A 19,235-nucleotide genomic window follows, 5' to 3' on the forward strand; every position below is an offset into this window, starting at 1 on the left:
ACGAAATAATATTAAAGGTGCCATAAGTATATTTCATAAGGAATTACCCTGTAAAAATGTTAAATCGAAAAAGGTATATTTATTTTTCCATACAAACAAATTCAAATCATTCTGTGTTTACTTATGACAACCCTATCGAAGATAACCTAACCCTATCGGACCGACACGCGCACAGTACCTACGCTACGCAACGCGTACCTAATACAGTGACAGGAGTCACTTGATTTTACTTATGCATGTGATGTTAGGGCTGTATCTGATTTCTTTTAGTAAAAACTGGCAGTCGTTTACTAAAGAACTATTTGGTTTTCGGTTTCACAGATAAGTCTCAGAGACAGTACATAATGTACCTCTAAAGCCTGCCAAGTATTATTTCGATTTTCATTTACACGTTGTATACATTAAAGTTTTACCCGGTTAAAATTTTCATAAAATGCGAAAGTTTGTACGTTTGTTTGTCCGTCATATTTGTATGGCTACGCCGGTCTCGATAAATTTTGGCACAAAGAAAACTTGCATGTTGGAGATGGACATGGACTATAAATTACTCTCTATTAACTACAAAACAACGTAAACGTATGATGGTAAGTGATGATACAGTCTTAGAATGTAGGTAGCGGATGGCTCACCCTTTGGTTGGTAACAAACCACGGCCGAAGCCTCCAGACCAAAGTGCCTGGAATCGAAACCGTGAATCTCCGATTCATAAGATCACAGCGCTCACTAGGGAGGTTGTCTGAACTGAAATATACCTACCAGAATATACAATATTTATATTCAGTTAATGTGTTATCTTTATATACAAATCGTATTATATTATATTTTAATATATAAACACTAATTATATAATTGCATTTATTTATTATGTAATTAAAAGTATTTCTGATTTTTTTTTTTAATTATTTTTTAGTATAATTATAATTTTGCTGCTTTTATCTTGCGATCTAGAAAAATAATTAAAGAAAAGGACAGTCTATTACGTTTGCTAAGAGAAAAAGAGAGACAACTACAGTCATCATTTTAGTCGGGTTAGGTTTTTCTACACCTATTAAATTCTTCTATAATTACTTCTCGCTCGTTTTACGAATGTACCTACCTACCTTCAACGCAATTGTATTCTTAATTTATTTAAATGGAGAACAGAGTATTATTTTGTTTTTTTTTGGCTCTGGACGGAAGGCGGTATAAAAAAGCAAACGAAAGGGTTGTTACACACGTACTTAGATAATTCTAGTGCGAACACTTCCTTTTATTGATTTTGTTTAAAGCGCAGGCGCGTTTACCTTCCGTCATTTGTAGATTTGACGTGCCGTTGCCCGAGCGTACGGAAGCGAAACCTACAAAACACTAAAATATCACAATATTCCAGAGATACCGGAAAATGTGCAGTTTTTCACCGTAAAATAGTTACTTTTTGATACAGTTTTTTCGATTGAACAGTGAAAGAAAAGACGTTAAAACGGCTCCCCAAAGGATATATCCCGTAAAACCAATGCATTTAGCGGCGGATGCCGTTCGCCAAAGGAGAATTATCTTAAGACTAGAGTCCACGGAATCAGAAGATCACTTTAGTCGGTGTATTTGTATCTCACTTCCAGCGCCACCAGACATTAATATACCATGTCGCTGCCACGAGAGTTTATTTTTAACAAGGTAAGTTTAGAAGTAAATAAAAAAAATTCAAGCTTTTGCCGATGACGCAATTTTTATAACTGGCAGAATGATTGACCATATAGTCATGATCGAGGTTAATTTAAAAAAAAAAAAACAATTTGACATCGTAAAGTCATAGTGACATTTAAAGAATGTTTAAAAATTTCCAATAACGCAATTCTCACAAGAATGGCCGTCGTAATTCAAAAAATAAAAAAGATTTGATGATTTATTTTATTTTATACCCAATGGGTGTCACCGAAGTAGATCCCGAGGGAGTTTCGGAAAATCTTGAAGTAATATATTTGGTCATTATAATGATCCTTTATAATTTCTTTCCCGTATGAGTTTCAGTTTTTTACTTACAAGGGTTGATGACTCGATCAGTGAGTCAGTCAGGAATCCAATTTTCCTAATAATTAATAATTGATTAATGTTTTCAAATTTCGAACAGTGACGCAATCCCGAAGATAATTAATTTAGATATACAATTAATAAGGATTATACAACAATTCATAAAAAAAAACATAATATCTTATATAGATACAAAGTACACCAGTCTAGCCAAAGTTTTAAAACAAGAACGTTTAAAAACCGATGAATGACCCTTTACAATTGTAAAGGGTCATTGACACTTCTTTGAAGATACCTTTAACATTCTCTAACTTCTAGATCCATTGACATAATATGTAGCGCACTTAAAAAAAGAGCATGAACAATGTACGAATTGTTTTCCGTCCACAAAATTTTACACAACTGTTTAGTTACAAAGCGTATCTTTTTTCGCTGTGAAAAAGTACATAGATTTGATAATAGTAACCGAAAGTTCTACCGGAATGACTACCATTGACGACCTCCCTTACGCAGGGTTAAGCACTTCCTTTTGGTCTGGTCTGGTCTGGTGCCTCTGGTCTTAGCTAGTCAAAGATGTGTCGCCAAACGATTAAGCGTTCTGGTACGAAACTGTGTACCATCTTAGACTGCAGCATCAATTAACAGGTTTATATGAATGAGAAACGGAACGTATACGTAGCGGTAACATAGCGTTTTAGTTTGCAACGTTCTGAAACGGTATTTTTTTTAAAATAATATTTTACGGACCAAGCATATTGCCCATCTGATGGTAAACACACTTTCGTTGAGCATGCAAGGAGCACGTCCTGCAACATGCCGTCCTGTGTCCATAAATTTGCGGCGTAGGTATAAAGTGTAACAGTAAATTTATAAAGTGGGTAAACAATTAAACTTTGATTAACAACCAATGTTCATGACATTGAGTTGGTGGGTAATTTGATATAAATACGACAGCATTATCGATTACATGGACGAACGATGCAAAAATACCTTCCGGTGTCTTAGTCGTTTAACAAAAGCCTCATGTGACTGTAATTACACCGGCAACCACGCGCTTCAGACCGGAACACAGCATTGCAACAATGCTGCTTAATAATAATAAATAATGCGGCAGTAATAAGCATGGCAATAGTGTTAGGATTTAAATTGAACTAGCGTTATAATTTCCACTTTTTGTTTTTTTTTTTTAGCTATTCACAATTTGTTTATTTATTGTTTAAAATAATTGTTTTATAAATATAACCTAAAATAAACTATTTAAAACTAAATAAAAATATTTAAAAACTAAATAATAATTTCCACTTCTTTGTTATTTTTTTAATTTAATCTTATTTTTGAACGAGACGTTCGGTTGTCATTCTCCGGCCTCGTCGCTATACTACTACAGTTCTGAAATAATAAAACTTCCCCGAACGAGCTCTTTTACTAAAACCTTCTTGACTGGAAAGCGATTCGTGGCTGGTTACAACCCGAGAGAGAAGTACCGCCAAGCAATGTAGCGTTCTGGTACGATGCCACAAGGATACCATACATTATTGTTTTAATATAACTGTTATGTCCCTAAAAGTTTAGCGTACTACCACGACTTACCAGGTCAGATTGCAATAGCTAACTTGTAGTGAAATGAATGATTGAATAAATGAATGATTGAATGACTTAAGTGAATGCTAATGACCGATACGTTTTGAATCTTTTACGAGTTTCCATGCCCTAGTTAACACGCCTAACATTTTGCGACGCGGTTTAAAAGTGACCTTAATGTCAAAGACACTGCAACACTATGTGACCTAGAATAGCTTTCGAATCTAGGTCACAATTTCATTGACCTAGGGTTTAAATACCAACCGGTAAGTGTTGTCTTCTTAACTGATTTATGCTCGTTTTCACTAACGACGGACAAGAAAATGTCTAAGTAGATTTCTAGGCATATATTACGTTTTTACCTTTTTTATGTAGTAATATTTTAAAATGGATCGAACTTCTTCATTAGATTCACTCATCTTCACAGTACGAAAAACAAATAAAAATCACATATTTTCCTAATTTGAATTTGGAATTATCTTCTTTAAAATTTAAACTTTTAATGATACCAAAACCAGCCATATACAAATAGTATAGCCAAAGAGTATTATATCACAAGTTCATACATACTATAATGCGAAAAGGCTTTTTCCCCAACCTATTATTTAACTTTCACCAATCGATTTGCACCTACAAATTCGCACTTGGCCAGCGTGGTAGACTACGGCCTAAACCCTTCTCATTAATGGTGATGGGTTGATGATGATGATGATGAATCGATTTTCACTAGGCAACACATTAAACCTAATTTGTCTATGGTTCTTGCCACAAGGTGTGGTATTCTGTGTTTGTAAAATCGTGGTTACTACACGATTGATGAATTCCTAAACGACAAGGCTGCTTGGAAGCAGGCCGCTCCGCTCTCATCTCTCACAAAGCAGAAAAATTCTAAAGATTGTTAAACTTTAAAATTATGTTGGAAAAGAGCAATCTGCTGAGTTTCTTGCCTGCTCTTCTCAGTGGAATCTGCCTTCCGAACCTTCACTACAAACAGACTTGACGTTTCATAAGTGCTTATTAATTAGGCCTACTTGAAATAAATGAATTTTGAATTTTGTATTACCTATCTTAATTTGCATTTTTCGTATTGATTTGAGGGGATTTAAAAAATAAATTTATATTTTTTTTATCCGTTTAGTTTTCAAGTCCCCTTAATTTTGTTCTGAACTCAAATAAATGGTTAAAATAAGAACTTTTATACTGTTAACGACTTTTTACTACAAAATGACATTTGTAGCATTATTTTTATGATGCTTAAATTTTGCACGCCATGTACGTCAATACACTGAAACCTAAAACTTTTTTTAATATATAACAGCTTTAAAACGTGTATTTTGCAAATAAAGATATTCTATTCTATATTCTTTACGATCCACCGACTCGCTGTCGTAACGTTAGACGGCGCCTCACCGTCGCTAGACATCACATAAGAGTTCGTGAAACGTTTTTTCTCTCTAGAAATCACCTGTAATACTGCATCCGATTAAGGCTATTATTATTCCTAGGTTTTGTGAAAATGGCCATTACAATATATTTTTGTTTGATGATGTCCTTCATATGTAATTCAGTTTTGTGTTAAATTGCAACTTTTAAATATTTTTTTGCATTTTGTGTTATTGTCCCCTTCTTTTTTTACTGAGTCAGCTGCTTTGTCATACATTTTTATTTTATACTAGCTGTTGCCCGTTCGATTTCGACTTCGTCTGCGTTTGATTTTGTTTTTTGATGTGGCATTCAATTTAGTTTTAGTTCTAAAATAAATTAAAGTATTCAGTATCGCTAAGCCTTAAATGAGGGGTTTGCTGCTGTCCGCTGAAGAGTTCTGTCCTCTATCTCCAACCACATACATCAGATCTACACAAAATTTGGGCAAAATTAAATACATATTGTAACCTCTATAGTACAAAAATAATTATTTTAATCGGTTATAATTTGTCGGAGTTATGGTGTAAAATCGTCAAAGACTTTCATCCCCTCTCCCAAAGGAACCGAGCTTAATGTCGGGATAAAAAGTATCCTATATTACTTCTATCAATTCTAAAAATATATGTACAAAGTTTCATGAGGATCGGTTAAGTAGTTTTTGCGTGAAAGCGTAACAAACAAACTTACATTGACATTTATAATATTAGTAGGGATAGGGATAGGGATACGGATAAAATGCAAAATGTCAATTGTACCCCATTTGTGTATGACAATATAAGACTTCAATTTCTTCTGTTAAATATACTAGCTTGATTTAGTATGGGTTATGGGGTACTAGGTTCGAATCCCGGATCGGGTTAGAAATATTTAGAAGCTGTTGCCAGCTTTCTTTGTCCGTATTTATTACAGTTTTTACAAATCCCGTTTGTTTTCCCGAGATATAAAGCAGCATATGTCACTGTCTGTCCTTTAAACTAACTTTATGCCAGAAATCAAGCCGATTGTCTTTTTTATTAATATACTACGACAATACACACCCAATACAGACACATCGCTATATAGCCCCAAAGCAGTGCCGGATTAAGCAAGCGTGGGCCCGTAGCTAATTCTTTCAAAGAACCCTTGATCTGCTATGAAAAAAAAAAAAAAAAAAAAATTCAAAATTCATTTATTTCAAGTAGGCCTAACACAAGCACTTTTGAAACGTCAAAAATCCTGTGCACGCCACTGTATGTATGTGACCCTCTTATAACTTTTAAACGGCTTGACCGGTTGGAAATTAAACGGGGCTCCGAAGTTCCACCAAACTTAGATTTCCTGAAAATTTGAACCAATTTGAACCAGTAGTTTTTTTTAGAAAAATCTACATGTTAAGCTGAAATTGTAAGCTGAAATTCTACATGTTAATAGAACTTTTTGTAGAACTTGTGCGTTTATCGTATGAAATTATTTATATTATTTAAGCCAATTAAATAGTCGGGCACCGAGTGTCTGATGAGGATGTGAGTTGTGACATCAAAAAAATTTAAGTGGGTTTTAATATGCAGGGCCCCCTTTCGCGCGGGGACCGTAGCAATAGCTACACTTTATATACACAAGCTACGCTTACTTTTGCACTGCCCCAAAGTAAGCGTAGCTTGTGTTATGAGTACTAAGATGACTGATGATTATTTTTATGAATAAAATACATAAATACTTATAATGTACAGATAAACACCCAGAAACTGAAAAACATTTAAGTTCATCACACAAACATTTTTCCAGTTGTGGGAGTAGAACCCACAGCCTTGGACTCAGAAAGCAGGGTCGCTGCCCACTGCGCTATTTGGCCGCTTGATGAGTTAGGGCGTAAAGTCAGGACAAACGAACAAAGACACTTACGCATTTATAATATTGTTATGGATTTCGTTTCTGTGTCAAGAAGTTCTCAGTACCAACCGGTGCCAACCGATACGGGTTTTTGAAACTTGGAGTCAGAAATTTAGCGTCGTAGAATTTGAAAATAAACTGAATTCTATTAAACTACAAGCGGTTATAGCCCAGTAGTCAGGACTAGAGCTTCATTCTCAGAGGGCCGAGTTCGGATCCCAGCACCTGTAACTTTTATGCGTATTTTCACTTGCTTCAACGGTGAAGGAAAACAATGTGAGGAAATCTGCATGCCTGAAAGTTCTCCATAATGTTCTAAGAGGCGTGTGGAGTCCACCAATCCGCATTGGGCCAGCGTGGTGGACTACGCCCTAAACCCTTCTAATTGTATGCGGAGACCCGTTCACTTAAGTGGCCCGGTAATGGGTTTATATGATGATGACGATGATGATGATGATTGAACTGCCTTTTGAAAACTAATTTACCTTCAAAAAACCTCGCCAGTCTTATTGGATGTTGGATGGAAGACTTTAACAATTATTTATTGTAAAGATATGGACTTAAGAGATGTGGACTTTAACAAATATTCATTGTAAAGATATGGACTTAAGAGTTGTGGACTTTAACAATTATTTATTGTAAATATATGGACTTAAGAGATGTGGACTTTAACAATTATTCATTGTAAAGTCAACAACTCCTGAGGATGCTGCGGTTTCGGAGCAAAACATGCGTAGAGGGTACATTGACGAAGAGCTGTTTGGTGTGGAGTATAAGGATTGAAGAAATTATAAATTACACCATACAGATTCTCCTGCTGTTCGCTGAGTATAGCAAATTAAGCTTAATTTTCATAATATACAAACTCGCTAGTCTAATTAAATCAATGATTGAGTGGGTCGGATAACCACTATGGGGTTAAGTAATTTCATGTAATATTAAAAAAATCGGACAAGTGCGAGTCTGACTCGCCCACGGAGGGTTCCGTCTGAATAAATGAAAGAACGAATGAATGAATGAATGACTGAATTAACACTCATTTACTGTACACGACATGGAAATAAAAAAAAAAATAAAAAAATAATGCAAATAAAAAAGAGAGATGAGAATGAAGGTACAATCTGGCGGCCTTATCGCTGCATAGCTATCTCTGGCAGTTCTACCGCCATGCCTATCTCTGCCGCTAAAGAACATTGCTACGTCTGAAGAATGCGGTCGCCGTCCAGACACAAGAGGCAGGACAGAGGGAATAAGTAAATTGACCCTCCACGCTCCTCTAATGCGGGCTGGCGGGCTTAAACTATGAATGAATGAATGAAAACACTTATATTGTACACCACATGAATATATAGAAAAAAATTTAACGAAAAGTATACATAGCGATCTCTTCCAGGCAACCAAAGGCGTAAAACACAGCTCAAGAAGAGAGGTAGGGTAGGGTATAAATAAACATATATATTTGCATATATAATATATATATATCTATATATGTATAATAAACTTACAATATTATACATAGATATTGATAATAAATTACATGCTATAGTAACTAGAAAGACTATTTAACGTGCTCTCTGAGGCACGGGGTTGAATACTGCGAATTCTCTAACTCCAGACTGGTACTGACGATTTCTAGACAGAAAAACTTGATACCTTAAAATGAGAAGCAGTCGTAGAAATCGATAGGATATCTCGTAGCATTGCGTAGCGCGTAGCTCTACTGTAGCACTGACTAAGGGATCGTAGCTGTGTAGCGTTTGGGTCCGTAGCCACAGCTTTATGAAAGTGGCTGGAAAGGCGGCCTATTGTTCTATGACTTTTTCCTTTTCGAGAAATAGCTGTACTGAGTTAACATAAAAAATACTCGGTGGCAACCATCCGCTGTGTTTACATATAAGGTCAAAAACATTTTCGACACCGACAGGATTTGACCCTGCGACTCTGGCAATCAGGCCGTTAGTCGACAAGTTGAAAATTGTACAAAATAGAGATACTACTCTTCAAATTATGTGCGACAGCTCATTGGATCCGGTCTCCGGAATGACGCCTAGAAAAATGTGCCAAAAGCGTGTAATGCAAAATTTATGAACAATTAAAGATGAAAAAAATGGTATTTAATTTTTTGCCAATATTTCATAAACTATTAATATTTAAGAAATTTCAAGAAGAAGATTCTAAAAGAGGAGGAAATTTCCAATAAAACCCCCCAGCTCCCGGAACTCTGTCTCCATTATTTATAATTTTAATTTAACGCTGAAAATAGGTCGCGACTAGACTACGTGATTTCCGCCGCAGGTTCTATTGAAAGCATAAATAAAGTTGCAGTACATTATACAAGACAACATAAAACAAGTTATTCATACACAACATAAATTAATATACTGGAAATTGTATACAATTTTACAATAAACTAAGTATAAATAAATATATTACGACAAAACACACATCGCCATCCATCGCCCGAAAGTGAGCGTAGCTTTTGTTATGGGTACGTTTATTATTCATCTTACTAACGAATAATAAACATAAACACGGAAAAACATTCATTTCCATCACACAAAATTTTTCCAGTTGTGGGTATCGAACCCATAGTCTCGAGCTCAGAGAGAAGGGTCAGTACCCACTGCGCCAATCGGCCGTCAAAATGTAAAATATTTATTGATCATGAAACTATCTACATAAAATTTTATCTATTCGTCTATACGGATGTTGTACCGGGCACTGTCTTGCACAGCTGTATTGATTTGGAAGCCAAGCCGGAGCAACGACCTAGTGTGATCGATACTTAACTTCATGTCGCGCTATTCTATTGCAGTTTCCAGAGGAAGAGTTTTTTCTGTCGCACAGACTATAGATACATAGATAAGTGTATATACACGCGAAACTGTCTGTGTAAATTTATATATACATATGTATATTAGCTTCGCAATATATTTATAACAGTCAACCTTAAAATATAGACATATGCTGTCGCGGACTTTTTTTAGAAGTTTTAAATGCGAACAACTTTGTCATACATAATTTTATTGCAACTGTAACTATCAAAAGGTAAAAAAAGCCCCGGATGTTGAAACATTCTTTATAATGACATAATATGACGGCCGATTGGCGCAGTGGGCAGCGACCCTGCTTTCTGAATTTAAGGGGTTCGATTCCCACAGCTGGACAATGTTTGTGTGATTAACATGAACATTTCTTAGTGTCTGGGTTTATCTATATATTATAAGTATTTATGTATATTATTCATATAATTATGCATCAGTTATCTTAGTACCCGTAACACAAGCTACGCTTACTTTGGGGCTAGATGGTGATGTGTGTATTGTCGTATTATATTTATTTATTTACTATTTACTAGCTTTTGTCCGCGGCTTAGCTCACGCTAAGTTCACATTTTAACTATAAAGGTTTAAAAAAATATGAACGTAAATTACTTAAAAAATCAGAAACTTTCATACAAGTTTTCATCCCCTATTTGATGCCTTTGGAGTTGGAATTTTTAAAATTTGTTAAACACGTATTTCTTATCGTTTATTTTTAACACGCTTTTATTAGCTTCACCTGTATGTTGTGTATGTGTATGTATGTTTGTAACCGACTTCTTTGGACGCTATTTTGACCCACTTTAAACGGTCAGATTTCTTTCAAATTTTGTAGACATATCGAGGACCGATGACAATACACTAATCTGAGAAGATTATTCAAATTTTCAATATAAAAAATAAGATTTTTTAGTTTTTTCGAACTATTAATTACAATTACTACAGCGCCATATAGACCCAAATAAAAAACCTATGGCGTTACCAACAGACGGCGTTCGCGTACCGAACTTAAAAAAAGCGTAGCGTATAATACTAATTCCACAGAAAATTAACTAACAAGGCTAACTAACTTTTATTTATTTTTTATACTATAAAAATAGTTGACAAAATGAGGCGAAAAAATATTTTAAAAAAAAAACAAGCTATTATAAATAAACCAAACTAAAAAGTAGAAAATAAATAATAGTTAAAAAAAACTAAAAAAACAGGCTTTTTATAGAAAACCGAACGAAAAAATTGCAAATAAATATTAATAAATTTAAATTAAGAATAGTGTTCAAAATTTCAATAAATATAAATTAATAATAGTGTGGAAAAAAAAATGATTTAAAAAAGAGCGTGTTTTAGTTTTTTTAAACTATAATTTATTTTCTATTTATTTTTAATCGAAAAACTGAAATCAGAGTTTCATGGAATCTTGAAAAATAAATTGCTAAATGAAGGGTTTTATACAAACTTTCATCCCCCATTTAACCCTCTTAGGGTTGGAATTTTCAAAAATCCTATCTTAGCGGATGCCTACGTTGTATTAACTATCTGTGTGCTAAATTTCAGCCCGATCCGTCAAGTGGTTAGAGTTGTGCGTTGATAGATCTGTCAGTCAGTCATCTTTGCCTTTTTTATGTATAGATTTATGTAGCACAAATTGCTTACCGACTATATACCATTATTGCAAGCGCTTATTGTGAATTATTGTATAGTTTTGAGACCATCCTTGCTCTTCATCAGTCAGTTTGACGTGACTAAATGGTACTTTTCGAAAGAAGAGTCCTCAAGTTACATAAAATAAATACTCAAATCGTAGGAACTATAACATTTGAGGAGAACCTCGATTTTTCCAGGATCCCTCCAATGGATCTTCACCAAATTAAAATGGTATCACCTTCAAGGTATGACATACCAAAAAAAAAAAAGAATCATCAAAATCGGTTTAAAATTGGGGGAGTAATCGCGTACCAAATATATTAAAAAACATACAGTCGAATATAGAACCTCCGTTTTTTTTAGTCTGTTGAAACGTAGATTAAAAATGGAACTCATTTGCTTTTTCTTGCGACACAATATGTCCACGAAGCATACCATGAAATCGACCTTGGCTCTATGGAAAATAGATATTAGACAAAGTTTAAATAATCGATGAGACATCACGAGGCGGGCAATCGATACTCCGTTCATATCTGTAGCCTTGGTACTTATTTCACAACCACAATGGCTCATCAGTGCATTGTTATACATCTGAGGTACTCGGTTCGTTGAGATCACCAAGGTTCGTTAATTGTTTTTTTTTAATGTGAAACATTTATATGCGGAGGGTAAAACTGGTTGTTGGCGTGGTGAAATACACACTGAGACGACGCATCGCCACGCTTTATAATGGAATATACTCGTTTGTACTATACGTAGTTGAGTTGTCGCAATTCCAAATAAATTCTTTTTTTTTTTAAATTTGTTTTTGTGTTTAATAAAAATGGAACAAATTTGTAATGTTTTATCTTTTCAGTACGCTTTATCTTATTTCTGCCGTCATCTATTTGGTATTTTATGCATATAACTTAATAAAACAGTTTCAACGTTTCACATCTGCCAGGCGTCTCGTCAAAAAACATTTTTTTTCGAATTAAAGTAACGGGCTACAAGTTTTTACCACAAGAAGAGAATTCGTTCACTATTTATAGAACCTTAAATCAACAAAATATTAAAAAAAAAGTGTGTTCGTGTAACCTTTACGCGCGATTAAAGTAAAACTTTTAATATTATTTATATATGAAAGAGTCAAATGTTCCTGGGAATCCGCCATTTCATTTAATATTCACTATTTCATTTTATATTCTGTTTAATATTCATTAATGTCAATTTCACATTTCATAAATATTTTCATTAGTTAAATAGAATAATTGAGAGTAGAAAATTGAAGGTTAGATCAGCACATGTCAATATAACTTTGTCATTAAATATTATAGAATGTCGCAATAGTAAGAACATTATGAACAATTTATTTATTACTTTTGTAAACAAGTATATTTGTACCAAAACTACAGTTTAACACGATTTGAAATAAAACGACCGCAATGGATATAAACGATTGCGTCAATATATTATATCTGTGGCGTCAATAAAATTGCTTTACGTAATTTCTCTGCACTTGTTTTTACCTCAATCCGGTTGTTAACATTATATAATCAGTATGTATGGCTTCATGAAGAAGTAAAGGCTTTAGAAGGTTTAAGGGTACGCTTTGGGTACTTGCTGTGTCCTGTACTACTCACGATGAATTCGTCAAAGTTATAAATTATCCCTATCCTTACTAATATTATAAATGTGAATGTAAGTTTGTTTGTTACGCTTTCACGCAAAAACTACTAAAGCGATCATCACGAAACTTTGTACACATATTCCTGAAGGTATTAGGAGTAATATAGGATGCTTTTTATTCCGAAATTACGCTCAGTTCTCTCGGGAGAGGGGACGAAAGTGTTTGACGATTTTACGATAGAATAAAGCACTGGAGCTGGCGTTACTTTGCGGAAATCCTCGGTTGAACCGGAGCATCATCTCCTGATGATGTCCCGGTTTCGGAGCAAAACATGCGTAGATGATAATATATTTCCAAACATACATTGCCGAAGATCTGTTTGATGTGGAGTACGAGGATTGAAGAAATTGTAAATTACGCCATACAGATTCTCCTGCTTTTTGCGGAGTATAGCAAATTAAGCTTAACTTTCATAAAAATATTCATCAGCTATCTTAGTACTAACACAAGCTACGTTTGCTTTGTGGCTGGATGGCGATGTGTGTATTGTCGTAGTATATTTATTTATTTATTCCTTTTCCGGGGCTAGTGAAAAGGGCGCTATTGGTATTGGAGTTCTCCCATCAGCTCCTTTATTATCACGAGCATATAATTCTCATCAGCTATATACCACAATCGATGCGCAACCCGTATTATACTTAGTATTGTATAGTTCCGGTGGGCATACGTGGTCTTGATCATCAGTGTCACATGACCAAATGGTGCTTTTCGAAATAAACTTTTTTACTTATTTACTTCAAAAATAATAAATAAAGAAATAAATATACTATGACACATCGCCATCCAGTCCCAAAGTAAGCGCAGCTTGTGTTATGGGTACTAAGATAACTGATGAATATATTTATGAATAATATACAAAAATACTTATAATATAGATATAAACACCCAGACACTACACTTAAAAAAAGTGTAAAAAATATGTTGCAAGGGCAATATAATAATAACAAAAATTTTCCAGTTGTGGGAAACGATCCGCGGCTTTAGACCCAGAAAGCGCTGCCCAGCGACCCTGATTTCTGGGCAGGTACGCCAATCGGCCGTCAGCAATCAAATCTTTATAGCCTATGATATTTGAAGAGTTCTACTCAAGCTACTCCCTAGATACTAAAGCTATGCAAACTGCCGCGTTCTCAAACAGTTCTCATTGTTACAGGAGCTGTCGGAGTTGGAAGGCCAGCTGCTCGGAACCTCAGCGCCGCCTATGTCTCAAGCGCCAATTGCCTGCTCCATCGAAATGGCGGCAGACCCCATCGCGGAGGTAAGTTCGTAAAGGAATACAAAAAAAACATGTGTGTACTTTATATACCCGCATTATTAGTTATACTTCTTTGGCGAAACCAGATATATAAAAAATAAAATCGTATTTAAGGTAGTTTGCATTTCTGTAATAACTCAAATTAATTTTTCAATTTCTGTGTAGCCCTATTTTTATAAGTTTGATAATTCGTGGACAATGATGTGGATCTTTTGCTAGTGTTATTTTATTTTTAGCTGTCTTTTTTGAGTAAAAATATTAAAAAAGGTATTCAATATATTGAAAGTTTTTTTATAACGCACTATCCAGTTACCTCATTATGGGCCACCAAGTTTCACTGAACATTAAAATTTGAGATTTTTGTACAATTTAATCAATTAAATCACCGGAAAGAGCCCTCAGACTTCGACATTTTTTTTTTTTATTTATTAAGAGCACTAACACATGCATATTACACGTTTTTAAACGTAGCACACACACAAAAACATGGACTGATATGCACGTCCATTACAAGTGTACATTGACAAAGCGTTATGTAACCTTAATTTAACAAAAAATTTAACTCACCGATAAGTGTTCGGCGAGTTTTTTCCTAAAAGCTGTGGGTGAGTCATGGAAGATATCGAGGCCAGGTATCTTTTTAGATAGCTCATTGTATTTCGCACAAATACGTATAATAGGCATTGGTTTTCCGAGATGGGATTTGGTAAATGGTGAATTGAAAGTGTACACTGTCAAACCTTATAGCTAACGTCAGGATATCGGTTTTTTGACGGTGAGCACGCACATCGTAAAAAGTTTGCTGGCGGACGATGTATTCCCCTCTCACTCTGTTTTGAAACTACCCTCATCCTGTTAAAATCGTGTAACCATGTGCGTGCACATTTTGTTACGTCGTATTATTTCACTCCCATGATTTTTTCCTAGCGGAGCAAGGGCTTAAGGTTCTAATTTTCCTATGACGTCACAAGTGTCACATGTCACCTGGCGAGCGTTTTCGCGGGAAATATTTTTAAAAATATAATTTGCTATTTATATCTGCAATACCTTTAATTTCTGCAAATATAAGATATTTTTTGGATTGAAAAGATATTTCCGAACATTAAAGGCCAGTTTTTCAAAATTAATCTTCATTTGGTCAGGTTGGCAGACCTGTTAACTTTTTAATTAAATAATAACGTATTTGCAGGTCCTATCTCCAGACAACGCGGGCTCACTGCTGTCAATACAGTCTGCACCGCCAGAGCCAAGCGAGCGAATGGAGCCGCGAGAGCGTCCAGCCAGCTTGCTACTCGAACTGCCGTTAGCCACTGTAAGTTATGAACTCCTGGTGTAAACTCACCACATACAGTACCCTGTGGTGACGGTAAATCAGAATACAGCTGTCAACATCCCTTCTTTTCTCGCGGGTGTCGTATGGGGGACTTATAGAATATAACAGAACGGATACCAGTGACCTCTGTGCTACTAAATACTTCCATCCACTGCGATCACCCACGGCAAGTCCGCCCAGCGTGCAGATTATGGAAACGTCACTGAAAGTTATGACCTCCTGGTGTAAACTCACCACATACAGTACCGTGTGGTGACGGTAGATCAGAATACAGCTGTCAACATCCCTTCTTTTCTCGCGGGTGTCGTACGAGGCTAGCATATTTTGCGATAACCGCCTGCCTAGCTTAGTGACTATGGGCAACCTCTCCCGTTTGGGGCAGCGACCTGTCATTGCCAGGGCTTCAAACCAGTAAATAAATAGGTGAGAATCAACCGTTTTCGTCATTTCGTTCGGTTCGCATGAATTGCTTAAGGAACGTCAGACTGCTCTTGTCGGTTTGCTTGCATGGGTACCCGATATCAAAGAATCTTGGTAAGATCGGTCTTGCTGTCCACCCAGTCCTCCCAGAGCTGCTAAGTGATCGAACACAAGCGGTCAATCAACCCACTCAACGGTCACACGAGAAAATCACACAGTATCCGGTCAAAAGACTTCGATACCTGTTATCGATCTAAAGTATTAATATTGTATTTTTACTTCTCGGAGTTGTAATATACTAGCGAAGTGAGGTCTCTATGATTTTTGTATCTGTTTTTTCTCCACAGCAAGTCGGCGCATATTTATCAGCCATGTCGCCGACAGACCAGGAGGAGGACTCGCTGCTGACGCTCTCCTCGGTGACGGCACGACCTCTACTTGCGGCGTCGAGGAAACTGAGACCACATGACAGTTCCGCTGAGTGAGTGCTTGATTAGCTTGATTTTACGCAGGCAGATAGGTACCTGTCAGTTATGTTGCTGACTTACGAAGGGGATGACCCTATGCTGATGCTATTCTTAGGATCGGCGTGGGCTCTTCTGGAGACGTCGAAGAAACTGAAACCACATGACTCCAGTTGCACTGTGTGTTTGTGTTGCTTGGTCGTGGGAATACGCAGATAACTGTCAGCGAGGTTGCCGACTGTCCAAGCGGACTATAGACTAACGCTATCTTTAATAGAGTCGCGGCTGCTACTGCTGGTGATGAGGAATCTGCGGCCGCATGACAGTTCCACTAAGCGAGTGTTTGTGTTACTTGATCCTGAGAAGGCAGTTAACTGCCAGCGATATTGCTGACAATTATGCGATATTTATGTTAGAAGACTTCTACTTAGTGATTTCCTTAGTGATGGTACGGTCCCTAATGGCGGTATCCAGGAAAAGTTCAGGAAAAGTTCAAGGACAGTTCTACTGAGATTGCGTGATTGAAGCAGGCAGGTATCTGTCAGCGATGTTGCCGACTATCAAAGAGGACTTCTAGAGTCTCTTTCTTTATTTTTGGTGCGGTATCTACTGGCGGCATACAGGAAACTGAGGCCGCGTGACAGTTCTACTGAGTCAGTGTTTGAATTGCATGATCCTGAGCACGCTGACACGTAGCGTACATGTTAAAACCTGTTTATGCGGCAAAACAATTTAATAGTAAACCGAATAATTCGGCCGAATACCCGGTTCGTGTGAGTTTAAACTGAATAGTACGAGTTGTGTGGTTTTTCGGTGACACCATTCGGCGCATCTCGATCAGAAATTCTGGCAGAGTCACTAAAAGTCGTCCAACTCCTTGTTTCAGTATGTCGTCACCACCAGACGGTGGCTACGGCTGGGTGGTAGTGTTCGGCGCTTTCATGGTCCAGTTCTGGGTCGCCGGGCTGTTCAAGTCCTACGGAGTTCTTTACGTGGAGATCATGGAAACCTTCCCCGACTCCTCAGAGAGTGTCGCCTCCTGGATACCCGCTGCGCTTTCCACTTTGTGCTTGGCCTTGGGTGAGTCACTTTGTCCTTTTTTCTCTTTTTCTACTTTACGTATTACATAGGATGAGCTTTACTGGTGGTAATAAGAAAATACCGAGCAAAAAATAAGGAATAAGTAATCATCTGGACTAGAACAGGGGTCTTCTGGTTTCTTGGAAAAAAAGAGGGGAAAATGATCACCAGGTCTCGAACCGGGGTCTTCTGGTTTCTTGGAAACAAAGAGAGGAAAATGATCATCTGATCTCGGACCGGGGTATTTTGGTTTCTTGGAAAAAAAAGAGGGGAAAATGATAATCTGGACTCGAATAGGGGTTGGTTCGTTTCTTGGAAAGCAAGAAGAAAAATGATCAACTGGACTCGAAGCGGGTCCGAACATTCTCAGCACTAGAGCAACGAGGCAGTCAATTATAAATTATAGGTCACGAGATCAGGAGATAACCAGATAATACTATAGTACCTAAATGTCTTTCTCTTGCCAGCTCCTCTATCTTCTGCTCTTTGCGAGAAGTACTCCTGCAGACTGGTTGTGTTTATCGGAGGTCTGTTCTGCGCCACCGGTCTCGCCGTGTCTTACTTCAGCACAGGGTTGCTGCATTTGCTGCTGAGTTTCGGTGTTATGACTGGTAAGAATAATTACTCGTCAGTGGCGTGCGTACACGGTATGAACTAAGCGATAATATGATGGAGAAAATCGTCAGTTAGAGTTATAAGAACGAGCGAGCATTGTACGAGTTATAAAAAGGCCTACCTAAGGGTAGGCCTTTCCCCGCTTACATGTTTATGATACTGCTAGAACCGAACATAGTCTTGTCAGCAAAGATGCCGTATTTATCCTGATAACGGCGTAAAAATCGTCAGTTTGCTCGTGACCAAACATACAACAAAACCACGGCAAACCCAACTGTATTCTAAACCTTTTTTGTACAGCGCCCTTAGAGTGCTCAAAGCCTTCTTTGTGTAGCTGACTGGTCTACCGTGTAGAGGTTTTGGCAGTATGCCTTAAATAGCGTTATTTTTACTTCCGTACTAAATCGAGCGAACCTGCGGGCCAGCAGATTACACATTACTGCCAAGTTCTTCGTTCCCTCTCTATGTCCACCTTATCTCTATGTCTTCCGTAACATATTGTCCCAGGTACTTCAATTGGGTGACACGTCTGAGTGGGGTACCATTGAGTGCAATCAAGCTTAACTTGTTTTATGACTCGTATTAAAGATTTCTCCATTTTATATCATCATCGGCCGTGGCTTCGATTTGCACAACTGGACATATTTGTGTGATGAACATGAATGATTTTCAGTGTTCGGGTGTTTATATATTATACCTTAGTATTGTTTCCACAGGAATTGGCGGAGGTCTCTCAACGACACCAGGAATAGTCATAGTATCGCAGTATTTTGATAAACACAGGTAAATCGATTATAGTCGAAATAATATCTTCCAAAATAAAAACACATTTAACCAATCGTGGTTACTACACGATTGATGAATTCCTTGACGACAAGGCTATTTGGAAGCAGCCCACTCAGCTCTCATCTCTCACAAAACAGAAAAATTCTAAAGATTGTTAAACTATAGAATTATGTTAGAAAAGAGCAATCTGTTGAGTTCCTCACTGTCTCTTCTCAGTGGAATTTGCCTTCACTACAAACAGACTGACTTGACGTTTCAAAAGTCC

General features: G+C 36.8%; 1 protein-coding gene across 1 annotated transcript in view; it reads left to right on the plus strand.

Moving 5' to 3' along the window:
* The first annotated feature begins 1,326 nt into the window (after positions 1–1,326).
* The window catches only part of LOC120635717 (monocarboxylate transporter 12-B), a 33,873-nt gene continuing 15,964 nt past the window's right edge, over positions 1,327–19,235 (plus strand). The window contains exons 1-7 of the mRNA XM_039906841.1: positions 1,327–1,653; positions 14,171–14,275; positions 15,462–15,584; positions 16,373–16,506; positions 17,376–17,569; positions 18,037–18,180; positions 18,901–18,967. Of these exons, the coding sequence (XP_039762775.1) occupies positions 1,621–1,653; positions 14,171–14,275; positions 15,462–15,584; positions 16,373–16,506; positions 17,376–17,569; positions 18,037–18,180; positions 18,901–18,967 (800 nt within the window). The 5' untranslated portion in view covers positions 1,327–1,620. The remainder of the gene's footprint in view (positions 1,654–14,170; positions 14,276–15,461; positions 15,585–16,372; positions 16,507–17,375; positions 17,570–18,036; positions 18,181–18,900; positions 18,968–19,235) is intronic.

This window comes from Pararge aegeria, chromosome 27 (genome assembly GCF_905163445.1).
Source record: "Pararge aegeria chromosome 27, ilParAegt1.1, whole genome shotgun sequence".
Classification (NCBI taxonomy): domain Eukaryota; kingdom Metazoa; phylum Arthropoda; class Insecta; order Lepidoptera; family Nymphalidae; genus Pararge; species Pararge aegeria.